This window comes from Haliotis asinina, chromosome 1 (assembly GCF_037392515.1).
Source record: "Haliotis asinina isolate JCU_RB_2024 chromosome 1, JCU_Hal_asi_v2, whole genome shotgun sequence".
In the NCBI taxonomy this organism is placed as follows: Eukaryota; Metazoa; Mollusca; class Gastropoda; order Lepetellida; family Haliotidae; genus Haliotis; species Haliotis asinina.
This window is the reverse complement of record NC_090280.1, coordinates 74,018,256-74,031,377: the sequence shown is the minus strand read 5'-3', so window position 1 is coordinate 74,031,377 and position 13,122 is coordinate 74,018,256. Positions and strand designations below refer to the sequence as shown.

Sequence of the window (13,122 nt, the reverse complement as noted above, 5' to 3'; positions counted from 1 at the left end):
CTAGATCTATTATATGGTCTGTGGTGTGCTGTTTCAAATTTAGCGGTAGTAGAGTACAATTACAGAAGCTGTAAAATTTTCATAAACCCTATCTGTTTAGTGGAAAGTAACATTCTCAAAAGTAAAATTTCTGGGCTAATATTTAGCCCAGTCACGATTACATTGTACACCCAAAATCTCCGACTGGCTAACGCCATCTCGGTGAAATGAACTCTCGTCCTTCAAATACACAATAACGCCAGGAAATTGCCCAACACATGTGTATCGCCTATCCATTAACACTGCTTGACCTGAAGTAGTATAATGGAAGTACAGTTGATTACCTTACCGTACTAATGACAACAATACACTCTCTTGTTCTGTTGCATCCTCATGGAAATTTCCCCGCCCAAATGCAACTTTTCGTCAGCAGCCTAGTAAATTTAAACATGCTGACGCATTCGAATTAAATAAAAGTTATTACAATTCCTGTGAACTGTCTGTAATTCTAAAATACAGTAGGTTTATCTCCTAATTGCAGTCTGGAATTAATATACATTTCACAACAAGTGTCAGTCATAACATATGGTGGTACATCAGCCTTTTCACCTGCATATTGTTCCTGCTGCCTTAAATTTAGCAGCCGTGAAACCTCTGTTGAAGGAATCAACGTTGGATTCAGATCAGCTGAAAAATTATCGTCACTGCACCGAAACAGCTCTCCTCAAGATGCCCAGTGATCTGCGACTGAAGGTTGACGACAGGGTGCTTTTAGTGCTGCTTGATCACTGTTGATCACTGCAAATTCCCTGAGGATCAAGTTTGGTACTGGCCAAGATATCTTATGGAGTAATCTTTAATCCTTTCCACACAACGGTAGATCCCTTCATCAGTTCACCTGATGAATTTCCACAAGGTCAGCTCACATGACGAAGGGATCTGTAATGATCTCGAAACGTTGTGTGGAAAAGATTAAACAAGATAATCCATAGACTATCTTGATTATCTACGACAACTTCTAAATGACGCTAAAAGACATCACAAGCTAGGTATTGCAGAGACCGCCTTAAGGTGGTTGCAATCCTATATCACTTCTTGGTAACAATCCGTCTTCATTGATGGATCGTACTTGAAGGAAGTCATGGTCAAGTGTGGAGTCTCGCAGGGTAATGTGATAGGGCCTTTAATTTTCATTTTGCATTGTATGTGAAACGATGACCACAATGTCCAGTGTCATCAACATGCTGATTACAAACAGTTTCTAATTCTTACCAGGACACTAACATCACACTCCAGTATATGCCAGATTGTTTTGAAGATGTCAACACATGGATGTTTATAAAGTATGCCTTCTGATTAGACCTCTTACACATATTGGCACAATTTGTTAAGCTCATCTCGCCATTGCTGAAACATTGCTAAAAGCGACGTAAAACCATATTCGCTCACTCTGTCACTCAACTATACGTATATTCTTTCATCTGAGAAGTATCAGGAATACACGCAAGTACTTATCAAAGGGACCCGTGAAGGTCCCGGGGTAGAATAGGCCTTCAGCAACCCATGCTTGCCATAAAAGGCGACTGTGCTTGTCGCAAGAGGCGACTAACGGGATCGGGTGGTCAGACTCGCTGACTTGGTTGACACATGTCATCGGTTCCCAATTGCGCAGATCGATGCTCATGTTGTTGATCACTGGATTGTCTGGTTCAGACTCGATTATTTACAGACCGCCGCCATATAGCTGTAATATTGCGGCGTAAAACTAAACTCACTCACTCACTCACTCACTTATCAAAGGACTCTGCTGCCATCCTCAGTCTGTCTCGCCTTCCTCGTCATCCTTTGTGTACATTCCATTTTGCCGACTCTCTTATGAAAACGTATTTACACTCCGGTGGCTATGCTTCGTGCAAGGTTAAACATGACACTACCTACGGTATACACCATTCAAAAACAGAAACTTGACACTTGAAAATGTTGAACTTTATGAAAATATTTGACACAAATCAGTGCATGCTGCATCAAAACATGCGGGGGAATGGCTGCCGATGACAGAATGTTTGAGAGAAAGAACCGTTGAACAAAACGTAACGTTACAATTACGTCTGTAGAGAATCGGTAAAACGCACTCTACACAAAATGCACGTGCAATGGTACTCATTGGTGGATCGGAGTTGGTGGATCGTAGTAGGGGCGGATGGGATGGAGGAGTTCAGTAGGTTCTAACTGGTTAAAAAAATAATATATTCTACAAAATTGGAGAGTACATAGCTTTGCGACGTCATCACGTATATGACGTCATAGCATTGTGAGTCAGGGCATTGTACATAATCTACTGTCATACAAAATGACACACAAGCACTATTTCCAGTCCAACACAGTTTTTGATGATAAACTTCGTTCTAATATCCATCCAGGCTATTCTCGAAACGTTCGTAACATTACAAACTTGGTAAGCCCATTCTTAAGACATTGGCTACGATCAAAGGTACGAATTCTTAGAGCTTCGAACGTTTGGAGAATAAGGGCCCACCACGTTTACACCGCCCTCTGTAAGGCCAAGAACGGAACTCAAAGTATGTGTGGACAACTCATGTTCGCATTTTCACAAAGCGATTTTGCCAGGACTTGCAGTCTATATCGCTAGAATATTGCTAAGTGCAGTGTAAAATTAACTCACTGAACTCATTGACGTTCGTGTTCGGAGAAGTACATTTTTGTTGAAAACTAATGAATGATTGTTCATGATAAGCAGCATCTCACCCCCGTGTATACTGATATCAGTAATATCAACACAGGCTCATACAAGTAAAACCATCCTTGGCAAGACACGGATATTTGCATGTTTATCAACTCGTATTGATAAAATTCATATCAATCGACACTTGGTGAAATTTTCTATGTCTTCACGACTGTTGATTTAAACACCTTTTGTTGGGCTGGAAACTGTAATAGACTGTTTATCAAACTAATCATCATTTTATGCCAAGGTTCCATAGACTTGCACAAAAATATGTAAACATGTCAAAATCGCTTTGTGAAAATATATCAACTTTTGAACGTACAGAATATCAGACAGTCCACTAATATGGCCGTTTTTGCCACAGCTTGAAATTGTTGTTTTGTGTTTTGGCAGTTTCGGCTTCAACTCAATCGGCGAGCGCTCTCCCATTTGTTTACATGTGTACCGAAGGCAATTTTACACACAACGGACAATACAGATCCGTTTTGAGCAGGTATTGTAACTTTTATTCGCAACATTAAATCATACCTACGTAGTATGATGCACATTAAGGTGCACGTGCCCATATCGTGCAAAACGGTCTTCCCGACCTGCGAATCCGTGCGGATCCGCTTTCGTTCCATTGTCACATTGTGATGATATAATTGGTCATGTTTGTTCATTACTGACATAAGTGAAAGATGTGGCTTAAAGCAATTTTCCCTTGGACATGTTGTAATACCTTAGCGTCATATTCAGGTTGAACTTAAAGTTTCATAATGTCCCTATACACAGTTGCAGCTGAAACATATCTGTTATCCATCTGTCTAGTTGCTCACTTGGGCGTATGTAGGAGAATGAAAGGGGAAAATGATTAAATATTTTAAGCAGTTCTGTACAGAAGGGTTTTGAGTTGACTTTTAAAAGTGGATTCACAGATGGTGGCTTTGACTGAGTTCTGATGGTAAAATGTTCCATAATTGAGGTGCAACAGTGGAGAAGGCTCTGCCACCCATTTTGCTTGTGGATACTTGTTAGGACAACAAGGACTGATCAGAGGAGAGAAGACTTGATGGCTTTTACATATAGATAAGCTCCTTAAGGCAGAGGGCTCTTTTCCCTGTAGAGGGCTTGGTGAGTCAGTAACAGCATTTTAAAGAAGATACACTGTTGAACTGGCAACCAGTGGAGAAATTCCAGAACTGGAGTACATGGTCAGTGCATCACTTTGCGTGTAATCAGTTTCACAGCAGAGTTCTGTGCTAACATTCAGCTTACAAAATTGTCTTGTTCCAACGTGGCGGAAACTGAAGTCGCATATGTGAGGTAATTTCAAAACAGCATGACTGTGGTGCAATACCAGTCCTTTCATTTAGGGGAAAAGTTCAATCAGAGACCATATAATAGATTTGTGGTCTCTGGTTCAGGTCATGTTTGAAACAGATATTCAGGAGTGGGCTTTATACAACGTTGAAGATTGATCTCATTGTGAAAAGAATTTTTTTACATGAATGTAACACAGAGCTTGTAATTGAAATTGTCATTGAAGATTGTTAGGTTGAGTAATAAAGGTTGAGTAATATATAGCCTTCAGTATTCATAGCCTCATAGTCTCTGTTGCTTGGACACAGGCAGCCTGTCACACAGACCCTGGTACAAATATATCCAAGAACGTCCATGCAGGTCCATCCTCGATATCTCCAGTCTATATTTTCTGATGGAACACCACCATACCCTGGATGCATCTCCGGGTCGCCCCAAATGATTTCATTACCTCCCTTTGCTGGCTCCACATTCTGACAGTCGCCAATTAGCAAAACCGCCATTACAACCCCAGTTTGTTAGTGCCAACAAGGATAGCAGTCACAGCTGCAAAGGTTTTTGGCAGTGCGACTCAGATTGGGGGGGAAATGATACAAACAAATTGATAGGTCCGAAAAATACGTGCAAGAACTCCTAATTGTTTCATGGAACCTCTGCATGGTTTGTTTTGCCAAGTATAATCGGTTAGACAATTTAACAGCAAAAGTGAGTAGTGATTGGACTGCTTAAAGGTCACATGCAACGTAAAACAGAACTTTGCAGATTCTGGTACCTATCGGTATGCACTTACCGAAACAAATCATAAAAAATGCCAATTCAACCTATAAAGTTGAAAAAAACGCGATGAAAAAAAGCCCGCGAAATCGGAGTTCAAACGTTTCGCTAAATCCCCCCAGCGCTGGGGGGAAACTGGTTTCAACAGCTGTGCTGCGCTGCGTCCATAACGCATGCGCAGTGAATAGGTTCACGGAGCTTGACACAGTATGTATGCCCAGCGTCTGAGATCGTGAGCAGTAGTCTAATCTTGGTTGTCTACACAAACAAGTAAATAATCTACTCGTTACATAAAACAACTTGTTGATTGTGGTAAGCAGTCTCTGTCACAGAGAAAGCTCATTGTCTGGTTTATTCACACCTATATGTCTGTCTGCCTGTCTGCTAAAGACAACATGCAATACACAGCTTCAATCATTGACCACGTGCAATTTGAACTTAACACCTATCAGACTATACGACATAAAGAAAATAAGTTGATTTATGACTCGTGCACCCGAGTCCCGTGTCTGCCACATTATGTAATTAGGCACGTGTGATACACATGACATGTTTTTATGTCTGTGGGTTGCAAACAAACTACATTCATTTTTTTTCGGATGACTGGATCTGACGGAAACTGGTGCAAACTCTTGTCAGTTTCAAGTCTTGCTTTGTACTTGGACGAATGACAGATTCCAGCCACGCAGTAGTTTACCATCTCTACTGAGATTATTTTTGATTGGATCGAGCGCAAATTCAGAGAACATGTATTTTCCAAACCCAACATCTCTATATACATTCGTCATGGATAACGACTTCTTTTAGTGTATATGATTTTGTTTGACAACAGTATATGAATCCACACTGAAACGATGCATCAAGAACACAAAAAGAATCTTACTTGTCTTGTGACTGGCTATACTTCTAAAATGCCCATCAAACAGATCATCTTTCTGTACACACAATGAACCCTCAGCATATCCGCAAATGAAACAGCCAAACGGTAGCCGTCGTTACACTTGAGTGCATATCCACCCGCTATGACTGGGTGCGGTCTCCCGAGGGCTTCGTTTCGGGGGAAGTAAGCCCAAGTACAAAATATTGCACTTTTGAATCGCGATTGTACGCTTATAATCTTGTTTATTTGGGTTTTTTTAAAAGCAGCAATGTATATTATATGTCATGAATAAGTGATAAATGTGTTTTAATTATGTTTGATTTTTTGGTTGCATGTGACCTTTAACTTCTCAGCGTAGACACCTGTGAGGATGAAAAGCCAGCCAAAGGAGGTGATAAATTCATTGAGCTGAGCCGTAGATGCATCCAGGGTATAGTGGAGACTTTTTGGAATGTATGCCCTAGACGTATCGAGGCTGATGCAGGTCTAGAATATGTGACATGTCTAGATTTCCACAGTTTCAGTGACTGTAAATCATTATTTTTTTCAGTTCAGTGTGTTCATTTCAGGGACTAGTTGTTAGTCGAGGGCACACGTCATGTCTTGGAACACTCATAGTTGACTTAAGGGGATAAATAATGAAATCGCCTGCTCTGCCTGAGTGGGAAATCCAGTCATGATCATGTGATGATAATCTTTGATTGATACCGCATATCCACACTGACTTTAGCAACAACCACTACATTTTATTTACCCCTATCTGGTATTGTGATGATTTTGTTACGATGCTGGGTCCATATTGAACTTGAGGTTATTCTGTTCATCAGTTACAACTTACAGGGAAGGGTGATGTGTGTGTAACAATCTGGAGATACATAACCACAAAAGATACATACATACATACATACATACATACATACATACATACATACATACATACATACATACATACATACATACATACATACATATATACATACATAGAGAGAGAGAGAGTTAGTTAATCACACAGAAGACACAGGTTCAATTTTCAACTCCCCATATGAGTACAGTGCATGAAGCCCATGAAGATACTAGAATATTAATTGCTGAAAGTGTCACAAAACCATAGTCACTGCACAATATGCACTTTTTCAAGTTCTCTATGTGAGTCATTAGCAACATTCCAGCAATTTCACTGCAGGGAAAACTAGAGATGGACTTTACACAATGTACCCATGTAAGGAATCGAACCCAATACTTTGATGTGATATGCAAATGCTTTTACCACCAGGCTTCCTTACAGCCCCAATTTTGTGTAAGTAATGGAGGGCAATGCAATCATCAACATTCAAAAAGCTGCAGTCTGCCTCCTCCAAGTGTAATTAACACTGAAATTAGCATGTTCTTTGAGATTTGATTTTGTGTTAATGTGTCCATTGCATCATAGGGGGCCACTTGGGTAGCTTAGTGATTAAAACAGTTAATACCAAACCCAAACAGATACCAAACCCAGTCAGAGCCGTTGTGTGTGCACTCAATTGTAACAAAATCTTTTCATTGGCTGGCTCATTGGCTGATAAACTTAGCAGGCTCTCTGTTCACGACATAACAATAGGTGTTAATTTCAAATTGCATGTGGTCAATGATTGAAGTTAAACAACCAGAGCAGGTTCTCTGTTCACGACATAACAATAGGTGTTAATTTCAAATTGCATGTGGTCAATGATTGAAGTTGAGCACTGCATATTGTCATTGGCAGACAGGCAGGCAGACATGGAGGTGTCAATATACCAGACATTGACATTTCCGTGTGACCGAGGCTGCTTGTCACAGTCAGCATATTCTTTAGGCTACAAGTAGATCATTTACTTGTTTGTGTACACAACCATGATTAGACTACTGCTCACAACGTCATACTCTGGGCATGCATACTGTTTCCCCCTCTGCCATCCAATTCACTGTGTATGCGTTATGGGCGCAGTGCAGCACAGCTGTTAAAAAAACGTTTTCACCCAGAGCTGTGGGGAAATTAGTGAATCGTTTAAACTTAGATTTCACGAGCTTTACATCACAGTTTTTTTTCAACTTCATAGGTTGAATTGGCATTTTTGATGATTTGGTTTGATAAGTGCATACTGAAAGGTATCAGAATATGCAAAGTTGTGTTTTACGTTGCATGTGACCTCATCAAGCATCATCAAGCTCGGACAGTCCTTGGATGGGTGACCATGCTTGGCAGCTTGACTCCTGAGAGTTTCTTGGACTTCAGTTCTGCCCCACAATGAAGCACATGTGACACATGTGGTATCACCTTAGGCAAGTGAGTTTGTTCTAAGTTGCCTTTGTTCACCCAGCAGAAGTGGTGAGATAAAGTCCTTCGACTATGACCTTCTAGTGCCTAAAAGGCAGCTTGGGATATCCAGGGTAATAACAATTAAATTCTGATTACAGAGTCCAGTGAGTAACTAGTCAGTTGGATACTAGGTGTTTTTCTACTAGAATTAGTATTACTGGATATTAGAATTGTTCTTATTATTATTAGTGAGAGAGTGAGTATGATTTTTCAGGAGTACACAACCCGGAGGACATCTGTCAGCTCAGTTGAGGAACATGGAAAATGGTACTAACACCCTCAACATTATTGGGTAAACAGAAAGTCAGGATCAGAACACTGAAACACAGAACAGTAACTCCAGTGATATTGTTGAGGAGAAATGAACCAGAGCACTGACACACAGACCATTTACACTTGTGATATTGTTGAGAAGACAATGAACCAAAACTCTCACAGCCAGATCATTAACACCTTTGACACTGTTGAGAAAGCAATGAACCAGAACACTGACACCCAGAACATTAATACCTTTAACACTGTTGTGGAGACAATGAACCAAAACACTGACACCCAGAATATTAACATCTGTGACATTGTTGGGGAGACAGAGGCCCCAAGCAAGACCACGGAAACACAGAACATCAACACCTGCGTCATTGTTGAGAAAACAATGAACCAGAACACTGACACCCAGAACATTAACACCTGTGACACTGTTGTGGAGACGGAGGCCCCAAACATGAACACTGATGCTCAGAGCAGTAACATGTCTAGTATTTTAGGGGAGAGAGGGAACCACGAACAGAACAGAGGTTGTTCTGAAGTCAATATCCAAGACAATGGCATCAATGAAGACAGGAACAAGGGAGGTGAGGGGACATCAATAGAAACCAATAACACCCCGAAACAGAATAAAGTTAGAAAAGTCCGTCACTGTCGTAAATGTGGAAAGGATTTTAGTACAAAGCGTGAAAGGAAGGCACATAGGTGCCTCAGAAAGCCCAAGTCTTTTACATGTAATCGGTGTGAGAAAGTATTTACACGTCCAAGTGACCTTCAAGAACACATGCTAGTTCACGCTGAGCGACAACCTTATTCCACTTTTTGTAACTTGTGTGGAGCTAGATTCACACAACTTTATTCAAAGAGGAAACACATGAAGGTTCATCTTGAACGAAAAGCATATTCCTGCGGAGAATGTTGGGAAACATTTCCACGGTCATCTGACCTGAAGATGCATATGAAAATTCATCTTCCAAGAAGACCTTGTACAGAGTGTGGGGAAACATTTCCAACGCAAGCAGAATTGACGAAACACATGCTGACACACAAGGAAAAAAAACGAAAAAAACGTTGTTCATGTACAGACTGTGGGAAAACATTTACAAATGTTCATCGTATGAAGCAGCATGCAGCAGTGCACATTGAAGTCATGCCATATCCTTGTTTCCTGTGTGAGAAAGAATTTGCACGGCCACTTCAACGAAAAAAACACTTGGCTACTCATGATGTTGACTGGCCCTTGTGAGTGAATGAGTTTGGTTTTAACCTGCTTTTGCAATAATCCAGTAATATAGCTGGGGACACCAGAAATGGACTCCACTCAGTGTACCCATCAGCAAGGCGGGCAAACACTTTAACCACTAGGCTACCCCACAACACCTGACTCATCCTAATTTGTACAATGAATGTGAGGAAGCTTTACAGGAAGTGAGAGTCCCGCTACCATACCAGTTTGGCAAAGAAGGATGTGTGCCTTTTCCCTCCAAGGACGTCCTTGGAACATACCCAAGAGGATCCGTGTTAGAATTGGAATTGGACCCATGAATGTTTTACAAGGCAACTAGGATTGAGTGGCTAGACCTGCTGACTTGGTTGACACATTCATGTCAACGTACCCGAATAGCATAGTCATGTGCTCATGCTTTTGATCACTAGATTGTATGATCCAGAGTCAATTATTTTCGGACTGCTGCCATATAGCTGGAATGTTGCTATGTTAAACAACGATCACTGATCGATCCAGGAACACATTTTAAGATATGCATGCTCATGTCAATTGATGGACTATCTGGTCCACCCCAACCAGCATTATGTAGTTTGAATATGATTGAGTGTGTCAGTTAACAAGGACCACAATAATTTAGTCAGCTGCTGAAGCATATCTCACGCTGTAATCAAATATAATGAGTAAATAAATTACCTGCAGAGGCACATTGTGAGTTTAATTTGTTCATTGCTTGTAAAACCATGATCTGGATTTGGGTGACATTTTCAAAATCAGACAAAGCTCACTGGCATCGAACCTGAAGAGAGTGTAAAGATGGAAGATGTTTCCTCACATGGATGCAGTCACATATTTTACACATACTCAAGGCTCTTAAGTGAAGTGATTTGGGTAAGCAAGGAACTTTGGATAGCCGCAAAGTACACCTTGTGTTATCCAAGAGCCATTTGACCTTAACTGTGTATAGGTTGTGGAAGAAGATTTGGACATTGAACTAACCTCATAACCTCCTGAGGTGGGGTCAGCCTTCTGAGATGACATTGTAAGAGTCTTTGCAAACCGTCATTTCCACTTGAGTGAGTGAGTTGATTTTACGCAGCTTTTAGCAATATTCTAGCAACTTATCACCTGGGAACAGCAGAAATTGGCCACCTGAGGTGCCACAATGAGATCTGAACTCCTGAAGTACTTATAGTATGAGCCATGGTGGCCTAGCCTAGCAGTTAAAGGGGTTAAAGCGTTGGCTCGTCACACCGAAGACCCGTGTTTGATCCCTTACATGGGTACATTATGGGAAGCCAATTTCTGGTGTCCCTGCCATGATAGTGCTGTAATATTGCTAAAATATTGCCCAAACCATATTGAGTCATTCTCTCACTCTTTCGTACTTGGCCTTCATGGAGATTCTGGGTTGAATATGTCCTGAAAATGAGATAGTTTAGAAGATCAAACGCAGTGTCTTGGTTTCTTCAGCCCTGGACATTATTCGTTTTGGCTCACATTATCGACCACTGGATTATCAACGCGCAAATATTTACAGGCTACCATCAATTACATGAAATTTAATATTACGTGATGGTGAATTAAGCAGTAAGCACTTCGGCTAGTGAAAATATCAAAGTTAAACAAGTTGGTGTAAAATATGCGTTACTTTCTTAGATGTTACAAGGATAATTGTAATGATTCGATATAAACATTCCATTCCACGTTGTTTTATTGATATATCATCACTTTCTTAGTGAGATAAGGTGTTCGATTTGATGATTTGCATGTAAGAAGTTTGACTTGGAATGTAGAGTATATATAAAATTGGTAATGTGTTAGATGTGTTGATTACACGGCCAATGCTCTAAGTTTAAAAGTTACACACACACACAGACTGCAAGATTGTTGTCTCAATAACCTAGGCTGATGTTTTGTGAAAACAGTCAACAAATTACCGTCCACTTTCTGGCAAAACAGATCACCAGAACAGACGTGTGGTGTGGAGGTAACTTATACACTCGAGCATTAATTCTGCAGCACCTATATACAAGGTTATAGTTTTGAAACAGGCAATCATACGCCAGTACACAGGAATGCACATTTAAAGCACGTGTTTCACACAGTATCTTAAAGCTATGGATAGCATGTACACGTGGTGCGAACCTGTCGAAGCACTCTGTAGCCTAACGTTCTCATTCACAATGTGAGTAAGTGTGAGTGAGTGAGTTTAGTTTTACGCCGCACTCAGCAATATTCCAGCTATATGGAGGCGGTCTGTAAATAATCGAGTCTGGACCAGACAATCCAGTGACCAACAACATGAGCATCGACCTGCGCAATTGGGACCGATGACATGTGTCAACCAAGTCAGCGAGCCTTACCACCCGATCCCGTTAGTCGCCTCTTACGACAAGCTGAGTCGCCTTTTATGGCAGCTTGGGTTGCTGAAGGCCTATTCTACCCCGGGACCTTTCCGGGTCCATTCACAATGTGTACATCAGGGTTTTCAGAACGTCTTTAAAAGACGACACAACGACAAAAAACCTATTTGACATGACTTTCGGAATTTACCGCAAAAGGCAATGACATTCTTGTTTTATGACTAAACGCTATCCCATCGGCCTACCCAGAGACAGAGTGCAGGGGTACGCACGCACCACCACCCACCCCACCCAAACCGCAATTCAGTCACTACTTGAGTTTACTTTGGAAAACCCTGAATAAAATGACCGATACGAGAACTTTATGATGTTATGTTCAGAACATTGTAACTGTAATCGATAATTTACAAGATCTGTTCACCGAATAACGTTGGCAACACCTAAGCACCAAAGGTATAGCCTCATTTGGAGTGAGTGAGCCTGGTTATGCCCCAGTTTAAGCAATATCATGACAGTGGACACCAGAAATGGGATTCATACATTGTACCCATTTGTGGAATCGAACCCGGGTCTTCAGAGTAATGAGCGGACGGTCCAACCATCAGGCTACCCCCATCTCACTTGTATAGATGCATCGGGCACACAAAGGTTCCTTGACTTGTAAAAGCTTCACACCGAGTCACTTGTTCCCCAGTGGATCAATAATTATTAATGACTGACCCAGGGGGTTGATGTTATGTGTTCATGGTGCTATTGAGAGAAATATAGTTCCTTTACTTACAACAGTTAATATGAACACATTCAATGCGATAACAATGACAGGTGATCCATCGCTTCTGCCTCATGTACAGGCACACAGGGGACAGAAAGGCCTCTTGGTTTGTACAAGCCACACACAAGTTACTGCGATGTCTCTGATAGCTAGTGATCCTAACAGTGTTTGCACTGTGTTCTATGCCATACAGTGCATGAGATCATGTATCCGTTCTTACCTCTAGATCAGGAAAGCAAAATGTAAACTGTTCCTGGTACTATAAAATCTCTCTCTCTCTCTCTCTCTCTCTCTCTCTCTCTCTCTCTCTCTCTCTCTCTCTCTCTCTCTCTCTCTCTCTCTCTCTCTCTCTCTCTCTCTCTCTCTCTCTCTCTCTCTCTCTCTCTCTCACACACACACATATAGGCTAATATTAACACATTCTGAGTCCTAATTTTACTTTTACTTTTACATATGCCAAAATTGCTTTGAAGAAATTA

The 13,122-nt window shown here is 41.0% G+C and overlaps 1 protein-coding gene across 1 annotated transcript; it reads left to right on the top strand.

Moving 5' to 3' along the window:
- The first annotated feature begins 3,106 nt into the window (after window positions 1-3,106).
- On the top strand, window positions 3,107-10,214 carry LOC137297044 (oocyte zinc finger protein XlCOF26-like). The gene is made up of 2 exons (XM_067829001.1): window positions 3,107-3,218; window positions 8,231-10,214. Exon 2 carries the CDS (start codon window positions 8,378-8,380, stop codon window positions 9,524-9,526), a length of 1,149 nt encoding a protein of 382 aa, XP_067685102.1. The 5' UTR covers window positions 3,107-3,218; window positions 8,231-8,377; the 3' UTR covers window positions 9,527-10,214.
- The last annotated feature ends 2,908 nt before the right edge of the window (window positions 10,215-13,122 follow it).